The following is an 18,991-nucleotide window of genomic DNA, read 5'->3' as shown; positions in this document are numbered from 1 at the left end:
GAAGTTCTCAGATCTGTGCACCAAACTTTTGTAGTAGGATCGTTGGAAACAACAATTTGGTGGTAGTGCTCCTTCGTCCTCCTTTGAACGCATGTTTTCAGCCCAATCCTTTAACAAGTATAAAGGCCCATCTTAGTCATTTTCTTAGTCTCAGAATAGCTCAAACAAGAAGCAAATCCGGTGCAACTATTGCCACAAATTTGGTCACATGACTCAAGATTGCAGGACGTGCATTGCTGCTGACTAGTGGAAGCAAGGAGGGTCTCAGCCACATGCCAACATTGCAGAATGATCAACACAAGGCTGCCTTTTATGCTTTTTGAGGACATGAAAATATCTGTTTTTTTAAGATAGATTGACCATTAAGGGAGGGTATTACGATATTAGATAGTTTCTATTTTCTCTCTCTTCCGTTTGTTTCTAATGGTCACTCTTTTTGTAATGTTTCCATAAACTCCTTCTGTTTGTTGTGGAAACTTTCTCTCTCTCTCTCTCTCTCTCTTCAGAATGTTTCTATCTCTCGTCGTTTTTTATAGAAACATTCTTGTGTATACTTGTATTTATAGATGATTTATGGTCTCTGTTTGATAAGACATTCATTATTTTAGCATAATAGTGTAAGACTTCCTCTTTTTCCTAGAAGAACATTCTCGAAAAATATCTAGACAAATAACTCTTATAGTACGTATTGAAATACAAATACAAGAGAGACTGCAAGGAATAGATAAATATAATACTCAAAGAATACTAATCTGATTATTTAGGAGCAAATGCAAGTCAACATCATTCCTCATGCAAGTTGCTCCAAGGAAGATCATGTCACTTGGTTATGAAGGACGAGCATCACGTCACAAGCCTTTGTCAAACTCAGTGATTATTGCACACTTATTGAAATTTCTCTATTCACTGATATGATCTTTGAAAGTGAAGGAAATTGTATTGAACATATCATAGTTGTTGAAGGTACTTCATTTAATGTGGCATTTTAATTTTTCCACATAGACTTGGAACATGGCATCATCGGCTCTAACACTCAATCACCACCGTTATTGGCATCATCAACCCTAACACTCAATCACCACCATTAAGTTGTTAAATTTTAGTTCTTATGGATAGGAACATTGAGGCAAAAGAATCATCAAAGTATTGATAGACATTAATTTTGACAAAGCTTGGATCTTAGAGGAGGCATTTATCATGGCTCTCAAGTCAAAACTAGAGAGGAAGAGAGAGATAGTATGCAATGTTAAATTCTTATCCAATATATAGACGACTGCAAATAAATAATCTCTAGTATTGGTCATTCTCCAACTGCAAGTTTTTCCTTGTAAGTCATTGTTGTAATACAAAATCTCATTCCTTGATGATCTTCTAGAATATCATTAGTTTGAGATTGCCATTACTTTACATTTCATTGTGAATGCATATCCCTATTCTATGACCACTGTTATTACCAATCTCCCTCTATACTTCCTCGCTTTCACTATAATGAAGTATAATATCCAAACAATATACGTTGATAGTGCATCTACGATCTATCAATATATCCACCAATCCATAGATTCAAAACTCCTTGTTCCTTAGTTATAATATTATTGGGAGCGCCTATGATTCTCACAGATACGATAGTAATGAATTCCATCTAAATTATTGTGTGTGGATTTGCATTTCAATTCTCCACTCTTCATGTCCAGGTGATATGGAATATTTCAATCTTTTATTAACTCCTTCCAAGATCATTTCGCCCGTGCATTTATACATGTTTGTGAATTTGATTTCTTTTCTAGATTTGATAGTCTTCTTCACGTGGAGGGTCGCTTGGGAATGCTTAGGTTTGACTTGTTAAATAATATGTTTTATTATTAAATACCATTTCTCTCATCATCTTGTTCGCTCTATATTCACGATGTTTGCAATGTGCAAACCCTTCATAGTATATTTTGACCAAACCATCTATGCATAATATTTTATTCTTAGGGATAATTCTATTCTGCTTCTGTGTATATTATTGTCAGGCCAAGTTTACCAAATTATAGTAAACACACAAACTTTAACATGCAAGCGAAAGACTAGACTCCAGTTGGTATTATTTTAACTCTGAAACATTATTTCAGGATTCCCAACAGCTCTCGGAATTACTATAAGCTTCGACCCTCTTATAATTTTCGCCCTCTAGATACCTTAGAAATCTCCTGGAGATCTCCATCACAAAGAAAAAATCTATTCCCAAAGACTTGTCGAAACTATTGGAGAACACCCATTATTTCTTTCCTTCGACTGTAGTCTCTATAAAAAATATGTTGCCCAAAACTATGATTTCGGATTTGCCATATTAATAATTTTGTCTCAGATGGTTTGCCATTTCATTCAATTCTAAGCTCATTACTTATAAAATCTTCATCTCACAAACAATAATAATTTAGTTTTAGTAATGTTAACGATAGAAAAAACTTAGAAGTATTTTAAATGCTTGTAGGCTTAAATAAAAATATTTCCTCTGACTCTCAAAAACTCACGACAATAAATTATCGGCAACGCATTATTTGATTTACATTTGCAACTAGGCTCCGATACCATGTTATTTTACGAGGATTGCTTGCAAATGTAATATCACTGCCTTCTTGGTATGTGTGTTTCAAATGCAACGATCTCTCTTTTGTTTTGAATGTTATAAATTGGACTTTTAGTCATGATTGAAATTTTAACCTTAATTTGAGATTAAAAATATTTTGTAGCCACCAATTAAGCATCAACGTTACGATATTGTTCCAAACTTGTATAAGCATCTATAGAATTCTACATCTAATTAAATCACGTTTAATAACTCCAACTTTCAAGTAGCAATACGCTGTTGGTCTTATAGATTGCAGAAAAGAGTTTTTTGACATGTTTTTCCTTGGTTGCAAAGATATCTATAGCCAATCAAATCATTTTTTTCACTTTTCTTTTGCTGACAAGTTAGCCATATTTTAACAGAGTTTTTTTTACAATGATGATAATTGTTGAACCCAAAAAGCTAATCACTTACTTTTCAACATTCTCAGAGAGTTTGGAGAAGACATTATGCTACTGTATGCATAGCAGAAAAGTTTCGGACAGAATGGGATGCATTTATAGCTCAGTTTGATGACGCTCCTTGGAGTGCAGAATCAATATCAAAAGATATTGTAAGGCCTTTCCTTTTCTTCATGTCTCGGCCCCTGAAACTTTGTCATCAGGTACAAGGAACAGATGATGATCAGCGAATGGTCAAATGCTTCAGAATACTTTTGCAAAGCATCAGCTGTCCCAGTAAGCTTTTATCTTATTTATGTAAAGTTTCTATAAAACAACTTTTCATTTTCACTTCTCACCTACATATTTGCAGAAAATTATTTGACTTTATTGCGGTGCACATAGCATTCAAGTATTGATTGGCATCATGGGGATGGTTTATTGCTCTCTATCTCACTCAGCCCTTTGGAATTTCAACCTAGGTTTCTATTGTCTACTCTCTAGGTTTATAGTTTGAAATGTTTGACGATTATGTTTCACATCTAGGATGCAAATGCTTTGGAAAAGAGAAAAGAAATTCTGTAGCAGTGAGAAGAACCCTCATATTTAAACATGAAATAAGTGCATGTATCCTATAGGACATTCTTTTAAACTTTGATTTATTTGATTGTGTATGATTCAATATTTTGTTTCTTTTTATGCTTCTCTGATTGATCATTTTGTTCAAACCTGCCTAGACCTTGAGCATTGCTAAATCTTTATATATCATAGCTTCAGTATGCAGTGCTAATTCATTTCTGTTTTGACTTATTGCAAGGGTGGTGGTATAGTATAATGAGATTAACGAGGAACCTTTTAACAAGCAAAGCAACTTAATATGCTACTTTGAGCTTCTACAACCCATTATAATTAACATGAAATTTTGGATAAATGAATTTAGGAAAAAAGTAGCTGATTCAATATATTGGGCCATGCATTGTGTCACCCATCATCGAGATTATTGATGGGATTGTGCATCAGAGTCAATTATCTGGATAAATGCAAGCACATAGATGAGGCGGGAAAGCTTGACATCAAGTATTATGGAAATGATTAATCCATAGAAACAACTAATGTTCATTTTCCAACATTAGTTATTATCCCTAGTAAATTATTTTTTGCTAGTTTTTGAGCAATGGGTTTCCATGAGTTAATTATAATGTCCTATCTTGGTGCAGATTATTGGGATTCTTGCCAAGTTCTATTGCTTCTATTAATATCTGTTTCATGGAAGTCTTCCTTTGTGTAAATTTGGTGGTTTGAAAAATCACCTGAAAATAAATTCACCTTTTTGGCAAAAACAAGATGACAAAACCTATTTTCTCAATTTTTATGGACAGATCTCGAGGTCACAAATTCATCAACTATAATAAATTGTGAATGAATTATGGTTCTATCAACAATCTAGAATCAATGGCCATCACATGGAGAGGGTTCCCAAAGCTGGTTGAATGCCACAATGGCCTTTGTTTTTGAGTGCTTGGTCAGCTCCTATTGTCAAGAGGTTCTATTGCTATCCTCCTACTCGTTTGTAATGGATACCTAGATCCATCTTGAAAGGTTTCATGCTTCTCAACCAAACACTCAAAGGTTGAAGAAGGGCTTATTGTTTGTCAAAACATTTTGAGATGTTAAATAGAGGCTCTAGTGTTTTTGTCAACAAGAGCTGATGTAGGAGATATATTGGTTACTCCCCTATGTTATGTCCCCTCCTATTAGATAAGCTCTAAGTTGACACTTAGCCTATTGCGCACCTCGATAGGCCTAATTCGTTGTGCAAAAAGTGTCTAGGGCGTGGAAAGTTGAGTGAAGATTTATTCTTTATATGTCTCGCCTCAATTATAATTGTCTTCTTCCAAATGTGCCTTTGGTGGTTGTCACTTATTATGCATGGCATTGAGTTGTCTTTTGGTTCCAAACTGGCAGCCATGTCACCATGTCCTCTTCTTGTGGTTGTGTGGTAATATCTGGGCAACCACGTACATGTGAAGCTTATTGCAACACTTATTTCCTCAATGCTGGTTTAGGGGTGGAGAGCTATTAGGTGATGCGTGGGGAAGTGTATCTGGTATGAACAGAGATTTAAGTGAATACAAAGAAGACTGTCTCGAGGACAACAATCCTCTCTTGTCTTGAGTCTTGGACGATACTCTAGTCATTTGTCCTATTGTGTTAGATTGAGGTGAAGTGCATTCTGAGAATTGGGTGATTATAGGAAGTCGAGGAAGTTGCATTGTTGACGTTAATAACTCCGCCATGCATAACGTTGGAGTCAAAATCAAAACAGGTTATATAAGTTGGATGTAGCCCCAACCTATGAGCGAGATTTCTATACAACTTGGCCTATGATGCTTAACGACTTTGCACTTGTTACATTTCCTACAAATTGAAAAGGGTGAGACAAAGAAAATCAATTTCAAACATTGATTGACAAGACTCATGTTAGCATCATAGGGAAGATCATATTTGATCAACAATTGGATAAGGACGTCTGTAGAGGTAGCTTATTACTACAGGCAGAGATCGTGATTTGTTGAGTTCCCAGGTGATTGAGTAGTTGAAGGAATACCAGAGCTAGACTCATGCAACATCACTCTCTTTCTCTTATCACGACCCTTGCTATAGGCGAATTTGAAGTGTTTGGTGCAACCAAAAAGCCAGTATACTGATACATATTTTGTTATGTTATTGCAACATGTTATTTGGTACTGATGCTTAAATCAAACTTCAAGGAGTTCATCTCTGATGCATGTATTAGATTCTATCAGCCTTATTGTTTGCTCATAGCAACTTTTATTTGCTACTGTCTTGCATGTTTGTTTAACTCTCCTTGCACAATAAAAGTATCTGGTAATTTAGCAATATTCAAAATTTAAATTAAAACATAACATCAAGCATATTAGGTCGGGTACATCACAGTGGTATCAGAGCAGCGAACCTACTACCTGGTGGGCTTTCACCTTGAATGTGTCAATACAACAAGAAACCCCGTGGAGTTTGGAGACCCCCACAAATCCCAGAGGGTAGAACAACTTTGGAGATTATTGGAGTACATTTGTAATGTCCCCATTTTTACTAGTATTAGAGTTTCATATTAGCCCATTATTGTGATCCTTGTAGGCTAATTATTGTGGGTAGAGGGTCTTCGGATGCAATGGCTTGACTTGGGAGGGTCTTATCTTCTCCATAGTTCAGTAAGCTACAAGTTGGTCTTTGTTTGATTCAGATTGGACTTCGTTTGGGCTTAGTTTTGTGTACTTACTATTTGTGGTAAGTTGGTGTTGATCAAGATGGAAGTGCATTTGGTCACATGGAGAAATAATAGATATGACTCCTATTTAGACGACATATTTAAATGATCAGTATTTTGAGAGTTATTATATTTTTAGTGGCCAAATTATTATTAAATAATTAAATGGTTTATTATAAAGTTATAATTTAACTTTATAATTTCATTTAAGTTGAAGGTTGAGTTATCAATGGAAAGAGCCATTTATTAATTAGTTAAGCCAAGTCAAGTGAGAGAATCTAATGAAAGCTTCTAATTAATGTTGTGTGGTGAAGCTTCTTGAGTGAAGTTACATTTTGACAACAAAAAGGAATCTAAAGGTTATAAATACAAGCCCATTTGTTGAAAAAAGCATGCTTGGATATTTTATTTTCTTTTGATGCCTTTGTGGCTTTTTCTGAGTTTTTTGAATTGGGCCCTTGCTAAAGTTTAAGGGTCTAAAGCTGAACGTTGTTCTAAAGATTGTATTGCAAATTGCTGCTATTGTATAGCAATTTTCCATCACTCCTTACTGTTTTACTATGTCTAAAGGAGAGATTGTTCTGTGGTAATTATCTGATTTTAAGAGAGTTTGTTTGCTGGAGATTGCTTGAAGATTGTGAAGAGATTCATTTGAATTCATTGTATCAAATTGTATTTTGCAATATAGCGATTTAATCTGGCATTATAGACTGTTGAATTATATCAGCTTGGCAGCGTTTTCTGTTTTGTGTGCAAGTTTGGTGAGTTTTGGGCCAATTCCATTCTCCTTGGACTGGATGACGTTATAAATTGGATCTACATTTAATTACAAGCTATGTGGTGTCTGCCCTATTAGCCGCAGGTGACTTTGCAAGCTAGACATCCTTCACTTTGTACCTGCAGATATACCTGTGATCTGCATATTAAAAAATGTGTGTGCAATTACTGTCTAGTGTCCAAGTATTCTCACCTGCAATTTGACTTCAAGGAATAATATTGCATAATATGCCATTAACGTGGGTAAGAGGTGATCGAATATTTCTTATAAAAATTGTATTATATCCACTGGGAGGTCAGATTGAAAATCTGGACTGGGAATTGCCGATCAGCTTGAAAGACCAATTGCCATTACAATCAGGTTCTAAGTGTTGCTTGTTGAGTTCCAATATTTTATGCAATTGATAAAGCAATCGTTTTGACTTTCAACATCAGTTGGTGTAATTTAGTAGTCAGATATTCTTTTTTTAGTGATTGCAATTCTTCTATCAAAAAATCACAAAAAGTCAGAAAAAACCATTAAAATTTAAAATAGAAATCAGTTTACACTTCAGCATCATAGTCAGAGATTAGTTCGGATCTTTATAGTGGTATCAGGGCGGTTTTCTGCCAGTCTGTAGGAATTGGGCTCCGAATGAGTTCATAGTGGTCAGTGCTTGGTTGGAATTGCAATTAGTACTTGATCCATTATTTTCTATTTAGTATCATGGCTGATCATAGGAGATTTTTGCCGGGTATGCACTATACCCGAAGAGGTCATACCACTTCACCTAGGGAAGGTGAACCTGAGATACAATTTGTTTCTGTTGGTTCAGGTGGTTTACGATTTAGAGATGCTGATGTTGACAGAGAGGCTATGCAAACATTTAGGAACCTGGCAGCCGAACAACAACAGATGATAGATGTATTGCAACAATTGTCTTACACTCTGCAACAAATAACACTTCCTTGAGGACAGAGTAGGTAGAGAGCTCAAGATGTTTTTGTTGGTTCTCATAGATCTCGGGTTGAGGATAGAACCTAAAATGGTGATAGATACAAAGATGCAGATTGGGTTCGAGTTGAGGATCATTGCAGATTAGCTAAGAGAGATGACATACATATTGGCACTCATGATAGGCTATAGAGGCCCACGTTTTTGAGACCTTAGGTAGATGTAGTTAGTATTGAGATTGAGGCCGCTGCTTTCGCTGATGACGTGGTGGCACACTTTGTGGAGTGAGATGCTTTACCACAGGCTATTAAAGATCATCTGAATTTTGATAGGTTCTTGACTAATAAACGGGAACTTTCCAAAGCGAGGTTGGCACCTGAGAGACAACAACATCAACAGATTGAGTTACAAGAAGTTGCCAGTAAGATGATGATGGAGCACTTTGATGGTACTGGGGGAGTTACAACTCAAGCTTGGATTCATAAGATCGACACATATTTGGCTTTGTGTCCTATGTCAGAGGTGGATGCTATCAGCTTTGGAGTGTTGCATCTAGATGGAGTAGCCCATGACTGTTGGTACCATGGGTTAGTTTCTTTGCAACATGATCAGATCACTTCCTATTAGCAGTTTGTGGGTTGCCTGATCGAGAGATTGATAGGAAGGATCTAGAGGTGTACTTCTGTGAGTTGGCTCAACTGAAATAGTTTGGTGGATTGGAGAGTTACATTAGTGAGTTCCAAAGGCTTTCAGTCATGGTTTATGATATTTTAGAGTGTAGACAAGTGATGTTATTCATGGAGGGATTGAGTGAGCTACTGCGTGAATGGGTGAAGTCTTTGAACCCATCTTCTCTATAGGTAGCGATGAGGAGGCACAAGACTTGGAGTCCTCTTCAAATCTTCTGCTCTTCTGCTTGATGATGAGGAGTCCCCACCAGTTGTTGAGGACAAGGGAAAATTAGTGGGGTGATTTGATGACACTTTTAGAGAGGATTTGAGGAGGCGACAACTTTGCTATTGGTGCAAGAGGCCTTTCTCTAAAGGTCATACTTGTGCATTGAGGCCGAAGAGAGCAGCGAATTGTGGTATGTGGGTTTACACTGATGTGATTGAGGATGAGCCATCACAACAACATGAGGACAACGATAGAGATGATCATAATGGTGATAGAGTTTATATGGTGATGAGTATTTACAGTTTGGTATTTGACTCGCATGTTCAGGATTTGCATCGGGTGCAGAGTTGGTCTTTGTCTAGTTGGATTGTTTGCAGGATGATTGGGTAGATACAGTGAAGGAGAGTGTGCTAAGATCTACTATGGATTTGTCTACTAATGATGTTCCAACTTTTACATCATTAGCACTGGTGTTTGGTGCTATGTTGCAGGTCATGTTATTGGTTTTGATGATGGTATTGGCATGCAATTGATTTAGTGAGGACAGGGACGTCACTTGCTTCTTATGGGATCCTGGTGGAGGTTTTAGTGTAATGTTGGATTGCTCGAGGACAAGCAATCTTGAGGAGGGAGGACTGCAATGTCCCCATTTTTGCTAGCATCAGAGTTTCATAAATTAGCCTATTATTGTGATCCTCGTAGGCTAATTATTGTGGATAGAGGGTTTTCTACGGTAGTGGCTTGACTTGGGAGGGTCTTATCTTCTCCACAATTCAGTAAGCTACAAGTTGGTCTTCGTTTGACTCAGATTGGATTTCATTCAAGCTTAGTTTTGTGTACTTACTATTTGTTGTAAGTTGGTGTTGATTGAGATGGGGCCTTTTTATTTTTGGAATGTGCATTTGGTCATATGGAGAAATAATAAGTATGACTCCTATTTTAGACGACATATTTAAATGATGAGTATTTTGGGAGTTATTATATTTTTAGTGGCCAAATTATTATTAAATAATTAAATGGCTTATTATAAAGTTATAATTTAACTTTATAATTTCACTCAAGTTGAAGGTGGAGTTATCAATGGAAAGAGTCATTTATTAATTAGTTAAGCCAAGTCAAGTGAGAGAATCTAGTGAAAGCTTCTAATTAATGTTGTGTGGTGAAGCTTCTTGAGTGAAGTTACATTTTGGCAACAAAAGGGAATTTGAAGGTTATAAATACAAGCCCATTTGTTGAGAAAAGCATGCTTGGATATTTTATTTTATTTTGATGCCTTTGTGGCTTTTTCTGAGTTTTCTGAATTGTGTGCCCTTGTTGAAGTGTAAGGGCCTAAAGCTGAAAGTTGTAGAGATTGTATTGCAAATTGTTGTTGTTGTATAGCAATTTGCCATCACTTCTTACTGTTTTACTGTGTCTAAAGGAGAGTTTGTTTTGTGGTAATTATTTGATTTTAAGAGAGTTTGTTTGTTGGAGATTGCCTAAATATTGTGAAGAGATTCATCTGAATTCATTGTATCAAATTGTATTTTGCAATATAGAGATTTGATTTGGCATTATAGACTGCCAAATTATATCAAGAGGGCTGTGTTTTCTGTTTTGTGTGCAAGTTTGGTGAGTTTTGGGCCAATTCCATTATCATTTGTTGTCGGTAAATATTGTGTAGTCGACGGGTTGATGTTGTCGGTAAATATTGTGTAGCCAACGGGTTGATGTCGTTGGTAAATACTGTGTAGCTGACGGCCCTTTCGGGAAGGTTCTTGTTATGTAGCCGACAGTCCTTCGGGAAGGTTCTTCGGAAAGTATATATACACCCTCCGAGATCATTGTAATTATTATCATAAGCATAATGTAATGTCTTTGGCATATGCGAATAATAAAAGGAGTATTGCTGTTACATGTTCTTGTTTCATTGTCTGTGTGTATTAATTCAGTTACCCCATATGATAAACATCATTGGACTAGACAACATTATACATTTAATTTGCATATAATTACAAGCTGCGTGGGGTCTCTCCTATCAGCCGCAAGTGAATTTGCAAGCTAGACGTCCTTCACTTTGTACCTTCGATCCGCATATTGGAAAACGTGTGCGCAATTACTGTCTAGCATCCAAGTATTCTCACCTGTGATTTGACTTCAAGGAATAATATTGCATAATCTGCCATTAACTTGGGTGAGAGGTGACTGAATATTTCTTAAAAAAATTGTATTATGTCCATTGAGAGGTTAGATTGAAAATCTGGACTGGGAATTGCCAATCAGCTTGAAAGACCAATTTCCATTACAATCAGGTTCTAATTGTTGCTTTTTGATTTCCAATGTTTATGCAATTGATAAAACAATCATTTTGACTTTCAACGTCAGTTGGTGTAATATAGTAGTTAGAGATTGTTTTTTAAATGATTGCAATTCTTATATAAAAAAATCACAAAAAGTCAGAAAAAACCATTAAATTAAAAAAAAAAAAATCAGTTTACACTTCAACATCACAGTCAGAGATTTGTTCGGATCTTTACAACATTCGATGGTTGAAAGGGTTCCAAATGCCATTGAGGAAGCTGATAGGGAAGCAAGGGAAACTTTGAGAGCTCTGAGAGAAGGGCAAAATCATGTTGCTAATGTGCTACAACAACTCACATAGGCTATATAACAAATGAATACTGGGCCTAGAAGACCCCAAAGCCATCACAAATAGGGTGGTAGTGCAGTAGGAACACCACGAGGCATGGGAGCACCCACTCATGCCATGAATGGGCCTTTAATGCTCGTGTTTACTGAACATAATGATGAGGTTGAAGTTGTCAATGTTGGAGCTGCAGGAGATATTCTGGATGATGTTATGGCCACATGCAGAATGGGATTTGTTTCTGGAAAATGTTAAGGCAGTCTTAAGCTTTGTTCAGTATATGAACCAGTGAAGGGAATTAGTAAGAGAAAGACATGAAAGGAAGCCAAGGACCCCAAACAAATATTTAAAACATGCTATGAATAAGATTTCCTTACCAGTGTTTGATGGCACTTGAAAATCTACAGCCAGAGCATGGATACATAAACTAGATACTTTTGTCACACTAAAACCCATGTTTGAAGCATACACAAAAGTTTGCTACTATGCATTTGGATGGACCAACTTATGGTTGGTGGCACCACAGTTTAGTCACTCAAGATCATGACATGATTAATTCATATGAGGAGATCAGTGATAAACTGATAAGTAGGTTTGATAGGAAATACATAAAAGTTTACTATAGGGAGTTAGCTCAACTTAAGCACTATGGAGCTTTGGATACTTATATTGATGAATTTCATAGGATATCTATCATGGTCCCGGACATGACAGAAATCACGAAGGTAATGTTGTTCGTGGAAGGTTTGAGTGAGAGGTTCAAGGGATTTATCAAAGTGTTGAAACCAAGTACTTCACAAAATGCAATCAAGATGGCACTTGATTTGGATAGCTCGTCTTCAGTGGTTCAGCCTCCCAAAAAGCCTTTTAAGAGACCCAAGACCAATCTGAAATCTTCAAATCAGAGTAAGAGCAATCCACTCAAAACTGATTTTGAGTCAAGAAATGAGCCAAGAATGAGGAATTTATGCTTCATATGTAAGGAACCTTGGTCACCAGATCATAGATGCCTTGGGAAAGGCAAGGTTCATTATATTGAAGTAGTTTTAGATGATGAAGGCGATGTGATGACAGTGATGAGGATGGTGTTCATGAGGTGCCCCAATTGGAGGAGGAGAAATAGGTTTCAGATCGGCCACCTACAACTGCTACCCTCTCTGGAGATCCTACAGGTAGTCTCATTCAACTTAAGGGAGCAGTCAAAGGGTAGCAAATGATTTTCATAGTAGATGCAGGGGCAACACATAACTTCATTAGCACTACTATAGCATCAAAACAAATGTTACAGGTGAATGCCATTACACATTTTGATGTTAAGGTTGCTAGTGGAGATCTTAATTGTTTAGGGATGGTCTCCCAGTTTGAAGTTCAGCTAAGGTAGTTACACTCACAACAAATTTTTATGTGATTGAGTTAGGTGGGATGGATGCTATTTTGGGTCTACATTGGTTCTAGACTCTTGGTAGATACACCATTATTCATGATATGAAACAAATTGAGTTTATGAGAGTAGAACAACAAGTCATTCTCAAAGCTATGATTGATAGGGGTCCCAAAATTGTTTAAACTCAGATGATGGAGTCCATTTTGAGACATGATGATACAGAGTGGGCAGCTTATTGTTTTATCTGCAATGAGTCAGTTTCAAACTTAGGACAACAACATCATATTGATATTCAATCAATGTTAGACAAGCACAAAAGAGTCTTTGGTGATATCCCTCTTGGTATACCTCCTGCTGTGGATTAGAGCATGTTATAGAGCTGGAGGAGGGTGCAAAGCCAGTCATGACAACACCTTATTGTCACCCTAGGCACTATAAGGAGGAGATAGAGAGGACCGTTCGAGAGTTACTTGACATGGGGAACATAAGGCCGAGTTCTAGTCTATTTACTTGATCGGTTTTTTTGGTTAAGAAAAAGGATGGAGCTCTATGAATGTGTATTGACTACAAAGTATTGAATAAGAGGGACATTAAGAATAGGTATACCATACCCCGTATCGATGAGTTGTTGGATGAATTACATGGGGCAATGTACTTTTCAAAGATTGATCTCCATTTAGGGTACCATCAGATTAAGGTCCGCGAGGAGGATGTACATAAGACTGCATTTAGATGCTACTATGGCCACTACGAGTTCTTGGTGATGCCCTTTGGACTAACCATTGCTCGTGCTACTTTTCAGTCATTCATGAACCATATATTTAGTAAGTAGTGGCGTAAGTTTGTACTAGTATTCTTCGATGACATTTTGATTTTCAGTGGGACATGGAAGGAAGACTTGCAACAGTTGGATGAGGTGCTAAGTATTATGGGGCAACATTCACTATTCACTAAAGAATCCAAATGCAGGTTTGGTTTGATTGAGATCTTGTACTTGGGGCATGTGATTGGTGCTAATGGGGTCAAGGTTCATTAGGAAAGATACATGCTACACTAGACTAGCCACCGTCGAAGAATGTTTCTGTTTTGAGAGGATTCCTTGGATTGTTGCTATTGCAAGATGTTTGTGAAGGGGTTCCCTTAGCTTGCGACACCACTTACTGATCTTACAAAGGTGGGGGCTTTCAAGTAGCCCACAGATATGGAGGTGATTTTTGATAAGGTCAAGAGAGTGATGAGTATGTACCTTGTACTAGCATTACCAAATTTCACTAGACCATTCATCTTGGAGTGTTACACTCTAGGTGATGGGATTGGTGTAGTACTTATACAAGACAGACATCTTATTGCATATGAGAGCAAGAAACTGAAAGACCATGAGAAGTCATTCTCCACCCATGATAAGGAAATGCTAGCTATCATGCATACTCTAGTAGCCTAGCTAAATTCAAACAATATTCGATGGGAGAACATTTTAGTGAGGACTGATCATGACAACCTGCGTTTTTTCTTGGCACAGAAGGAGCTGAATGAAAGACAACAAAAGTAGATCAGCAAGATACAAGCTTACGACTTTGACATTGAGTACATCAAGGGAAAGAACAATGTTGTTGTAGATGCATTATCCCAGAGACCAGCCAATGCCTCTTGTTGTGCTAAGTTAGAGATTTCAGCTGATTGGAAGTTCCAACTGTTAGTTGAGTATTCTAAAAACACCTTCGCTTGTCGGGTTATGGATGGGCAAATTCAGGATGACAAGAAGAGGGTAATATATATATAATTTACTACAAGAACAAAATTTACTTGGTCCTTGAATTCAAATTTAAGGAGCAAATTATGCATGCCATTCATGATAGCCCTACAACAAGTCATCCTTGGTACTTTAAGACCTACAAGCAAATAAGAGAGAGGTTGGGCCTTAAGACCGATGGCCTTCGTCATGTCAGAGAGTGCTTGTCCTGTTAGGAAAACAAGTTAGAGCATGTGCACCCTGCTGGTTCATTGCAGCCCCTACCGATTCTTGAGCGCAAGTGGGAAGTATATCCATGAATTTCATCACAGGGCCTCCAAAAGTACAAGGTAAAGACAATATTTTTGTGGTGGTAGACAAATTGATGAAGTATGCGCATTTCTTTGCGGTGGCAGTTGATTGGACAACTTCATAGGTAGCAACATTATTCTTCAGGGATGTCTTTTGATTACATTCTCTATCCAAGAACAGTGTCAGTGATAGGGATAGTATGTTCCTTAGCATGTTTTGGCAGGAACATTTCGGACATAGAGGGACTCAACTGAGACACAATACTAGTTACCATCCTCAGATAGACAGTCAAACAGAGATAGTAAATAAGTGGATAGAGGGGTGCCTTTGTAATTACATTTCTGGACAACGAGCATGGGTCAGATCGTTGTATTTGGGTGAATATTGCTACAATTTTACTTATCATATGACCATTGGTATGTCATCGTTCAGGGCACTTTATGGGTACCAACCCTTCTCTTTTCTGGATTTAGCCTTAGCAGATAGTCGAGCACCATTGGCCAAAGATTGGTTGTAGGAGCAACATAATATTCTATCCGCTCTTAGAGAAAATATGCAGTGTGCTTAGAATCAGCAGAAGATTTATGCTGATTGGCACTGAATTGAGAGAGCTTTTGAGGTTGGTGAGATGGTATTCTTCGACTCCAACCTTATAGCCAGAGTTCGCTGAAAAGGAGAGGGTCCGATAAACTCAAGCCTAAATTTTATGGACCCTGCAAGGTGACATGGAAGATTGGAGAAGCAATTATGAGTTGGAACTACCATCAAACAACTGGATAAATAATATCTTTCATGTTTCTTGCCTAAAAAGGGCATTGGGGCAGCACGTCACTGCATCATCGGGTACTTCTGCTTGATGAAGAGAGTAAGTTGGAGTTGGTACCTATAGAAATGCTTAACACTAGAGAAAGGCAATTGAGGAGCAGAACCATTAGAGAGCATTTGGTTAGATGGGCCAATTTGCTGGTTGAAGATGCTACATGGGAAGGTGACCAAATTCTCCAACACCCAACACTTCGCTTGCGTGGGGACAAGCAATCTCTGGAAGGGAGGATTGTTATGTCCCCTCTCAACAACTAAGCTCTTAGTTGACACAAAGCCTATTTCGCACCTTGATAGGCCTAAGTCATTTAGCAAGGGGTGTCATGGGCATGGAAAGTTGAGTGAAGATTTATTCTTTATATGTTCTGCCTTATAATTATCTTCCTCCAAATGTCCCTCTGGTGGTAGTCGTTTACTATGCATGGCATTGGGTTGTCTTTTGCTTCCAAATTGGCGGCCTTGTCATCGTGTCCTCTTCCCATGGTTGTGTGGTAACATCTAAGCAACCGCGTGCATGTGAAGCTTATTGTAACGTTTCTTTCCTCAATGCTGGTTTGGGGGTGGAGAGCTATTAGGTGATGCGTAGGGAAGTGTATTTGGTATGAGTGGATAATTAAGTGAATACAAAGCAGACTATCTTGAGGACGACAATCCTCTCTTGTCCTAAATCTTGGATGATACCCTAGTGATTTGTCCCACTATGTTAGATTGAGGTGAATTGGATACTGAGAACTGGGTGATTATAGGAAGTCGGGGAAGTTGCATTGTGGATGTTAATAGCTCATACCCCTGCATAACATTGGAGCCAAAATCAAAATAGGTTATACAAGTTGGACATAGCGCTAGCCTGTGAGTGAGATTTCTATACAACCTGACCTTCGATGCTTAACGACTTTGCACTCCTTACATTTCCTACGTACTGAAAAAGGTGGAACAATAAAGAAAATCGATTTCAAACATTGACAGACAAGACTCATGCTAGCATCGTAGAGAAGAGCACATTGCAGGGAAGAACATATTTGATTAACACATGGATTGGGACATCTGTAGAGGCAACTTATCGCTACAAGTAGAGACCGTGATTTGTTGAGTTCCCAGGTGATCGAGTGGTTAAGGAATATCAGAGCTAGACTCATGTGACATCACTCTCTCTTTCTCTTAATGCGACCCTTGCTAAAGGCGAATTTGAAGTGTTTGGTGCAACTCAAAAGCCAATATGTCTAAGACATATTTTGTTATGTTCTTGAAAATGTTATTTGGTATTGATGCTTAAATCAAACTCCTAGGAGTTCATAGCTGTATGTGAATTTTAGATGCATGTATTAGATTCTAGTAGGCTTACTACCTACTAATAGCAACTTGTATTTGGTATTGGCTTGCATGGTTGTTTAACTCTCCTTGCACAATAAAAATATTTGGTAATTTAGCAATGTTCAAAGTTCAAATTACAACACAACGTCAAGCATATCAGGTCGGGTACATCACACCTAACTCATAATGTCTAGTCTAATCTAGGACCATTGACCATAGTTTTGATGGCTATTTTAATGATTTTAGTATTCATTTTCTCTACAACTCCATTTTGCTAATGGTTATATGGAGTTGTCTTTTGCACCACAATTCTGTTGGCCTTAAAATACTTGGCTCACACTATAGAACAAAATGATCCTTCATTGTGTATTCTCAACACATGTTATTCTTCTTTGTCAGTTCTCTACAATAACTATTGAAATTTCTTAAAGACCTTAGGTTATTTGTTTGAGAAAACATACCCATGTTTTTATTGGAAAATCATCTATTGAAATATAGTACACAATTTCTCAAAACAAGCTACATCAATAGCTTTGAAAAGGTTGCTATGGACCAAATGCAGAATTTCATCACAAAACCGATGAAAAATACAATACAAAATCAAAATTATTCAGCAAGTCCCTCGACCAGAACCTTGAACTTCAAGGCTCTAAGACCTTGTTCACCAATTTGACCAATTCTTTCATGACACAATTTTGAAAGTATCTCATTGACGACAATTTTAAGTTTTTGTTAGTGAAAATTTGAAATTTTTTATGTTTATATATTTGAGATATCTCTTGGTAATACCTTGAATACTGCTTAACAAAACTCACCTTGGAGAAGGTATCTTTGGGAGATGCCTTGATTTTTTTTTTGGGAAGATTTGCTTAGCTTATAGCTTGATTTTGTCCCAGGGAGATACCTTCTTCTCTTTGACCTTCAACAACTTAAAAGTGTTGCCATGGTAAAACCTTTTAAGATCCATTGATGTAACATATGTTTTATAGAAAGAGGTGTTGCTTGGGAATTGCTTGAGATCTCCTTTAAGATTTTCATTCTTCTTCTCATACTTTTATGCGTCCAGTGTCACTTGGGTGGCACCTTGAAATCCTACCCAAATTTTTGAAGTTTGGATGCATCAACTTTTTTCTTAGGTTTCACAACTTGAAAATCCATTAATTTTGCATATAGACTCAAATTTGGAGTTTGAAGCATTTCTTGGGTGCTACCTTGAGACCCCTACCCATCATTTTCAAGTTTGGATGCATTATGTTACACATCTTTCTTAGGTTTAGCAACCTTGAAAACCATGACTTTTGCATATAAACTCCATTATGCGTGTCATTTTTTAAATTGCATAATTTGTTGTGAGGAATCCAAATTTGCAATCTTGTTCTCTTAAAGAAATGTTGGCACGGCCATACCTTGTCTTGTCTTCAAAATCCATTTTGAACCCTTGTCTTCCAAGATATTGCTAGGGAGACATCTTGAGGCACATTTTGAGCACCAACTTGGTCTTGTGCCCTTCAAGATATCTCCTAAGCAAAACCTCAGGACACTAACTTATGTAACAATGCCTTTCAACCTAATAAAGTCAAAATAAAAGCATTTCCCTTTCAGTTTGCTCCTTAATTTATCTCTTTCTCACAATATCTTGGCAAACACTCCTGCAAACATCACATTCACCACACTAAATGCATCAAGTTTGGATAGAGTTTCCATTTGAACGCCTTTTGCTAGAACCAAAATTTCTCTTACAATTGTGCTCCTTAACAATCTTGGGATGTGTAACACCAATTCATCTCGTTAAAATTGGGCTCCTTGACAATCTTGGGATGTGTAACACCAATTCACCTTTGTTGTGCTTCTCATATTCATTGAACAATCCCCTGTAGGAATCATGAAAATAAGCTCTAGAATCAAGAAGCCATGTA

General features: G+C 37.3%; 1 protein-coding gene across 1 annotated transcript in view; it reads left to right on the top strand.

Annotated features, from left to right (window-relative positions):
• Positions 1 to 18,991, top strand: part of UPL7 (ubiquitin-protein ligase 7) — a 198,627-nt gene that overhangs the window by 48,164 nt on the left and 131,472 nt on the right. Inside the window, exon 3 of the mRNA XM_089814262.1 lies at positions 3,045 to 3,291. Within this exon, the coding sequence (XP_089670388.1) occupies positions 3,045 to 3,291 (247 nt within the window). The remainder of the gene's footprint in view (positions 1 to 3,044; positions 3,292 to 18,991) is intronic.

The sequence above is a fragment of the Cupressus sempervirens genome, chromosome 2, assembly GCF_028749045.1.
Source record: "Cupressus sempervirens isolate cs-2001-9-10 chromosome 2, ASM2874904v1, whole genome shotgun sequence".
Lineage (NCBI taxonomy): Eukaryota > Viridiplantae > Streptophyta > Pinopsida > Cupressales > Cupressaceae > Cupressus > Cupressus sempervirens.
The sequence above is the reverse complement of the archived record's forward strand: the minus strand, read 5'-3'. Positions and strand labels throughout refer to the sequence as shown.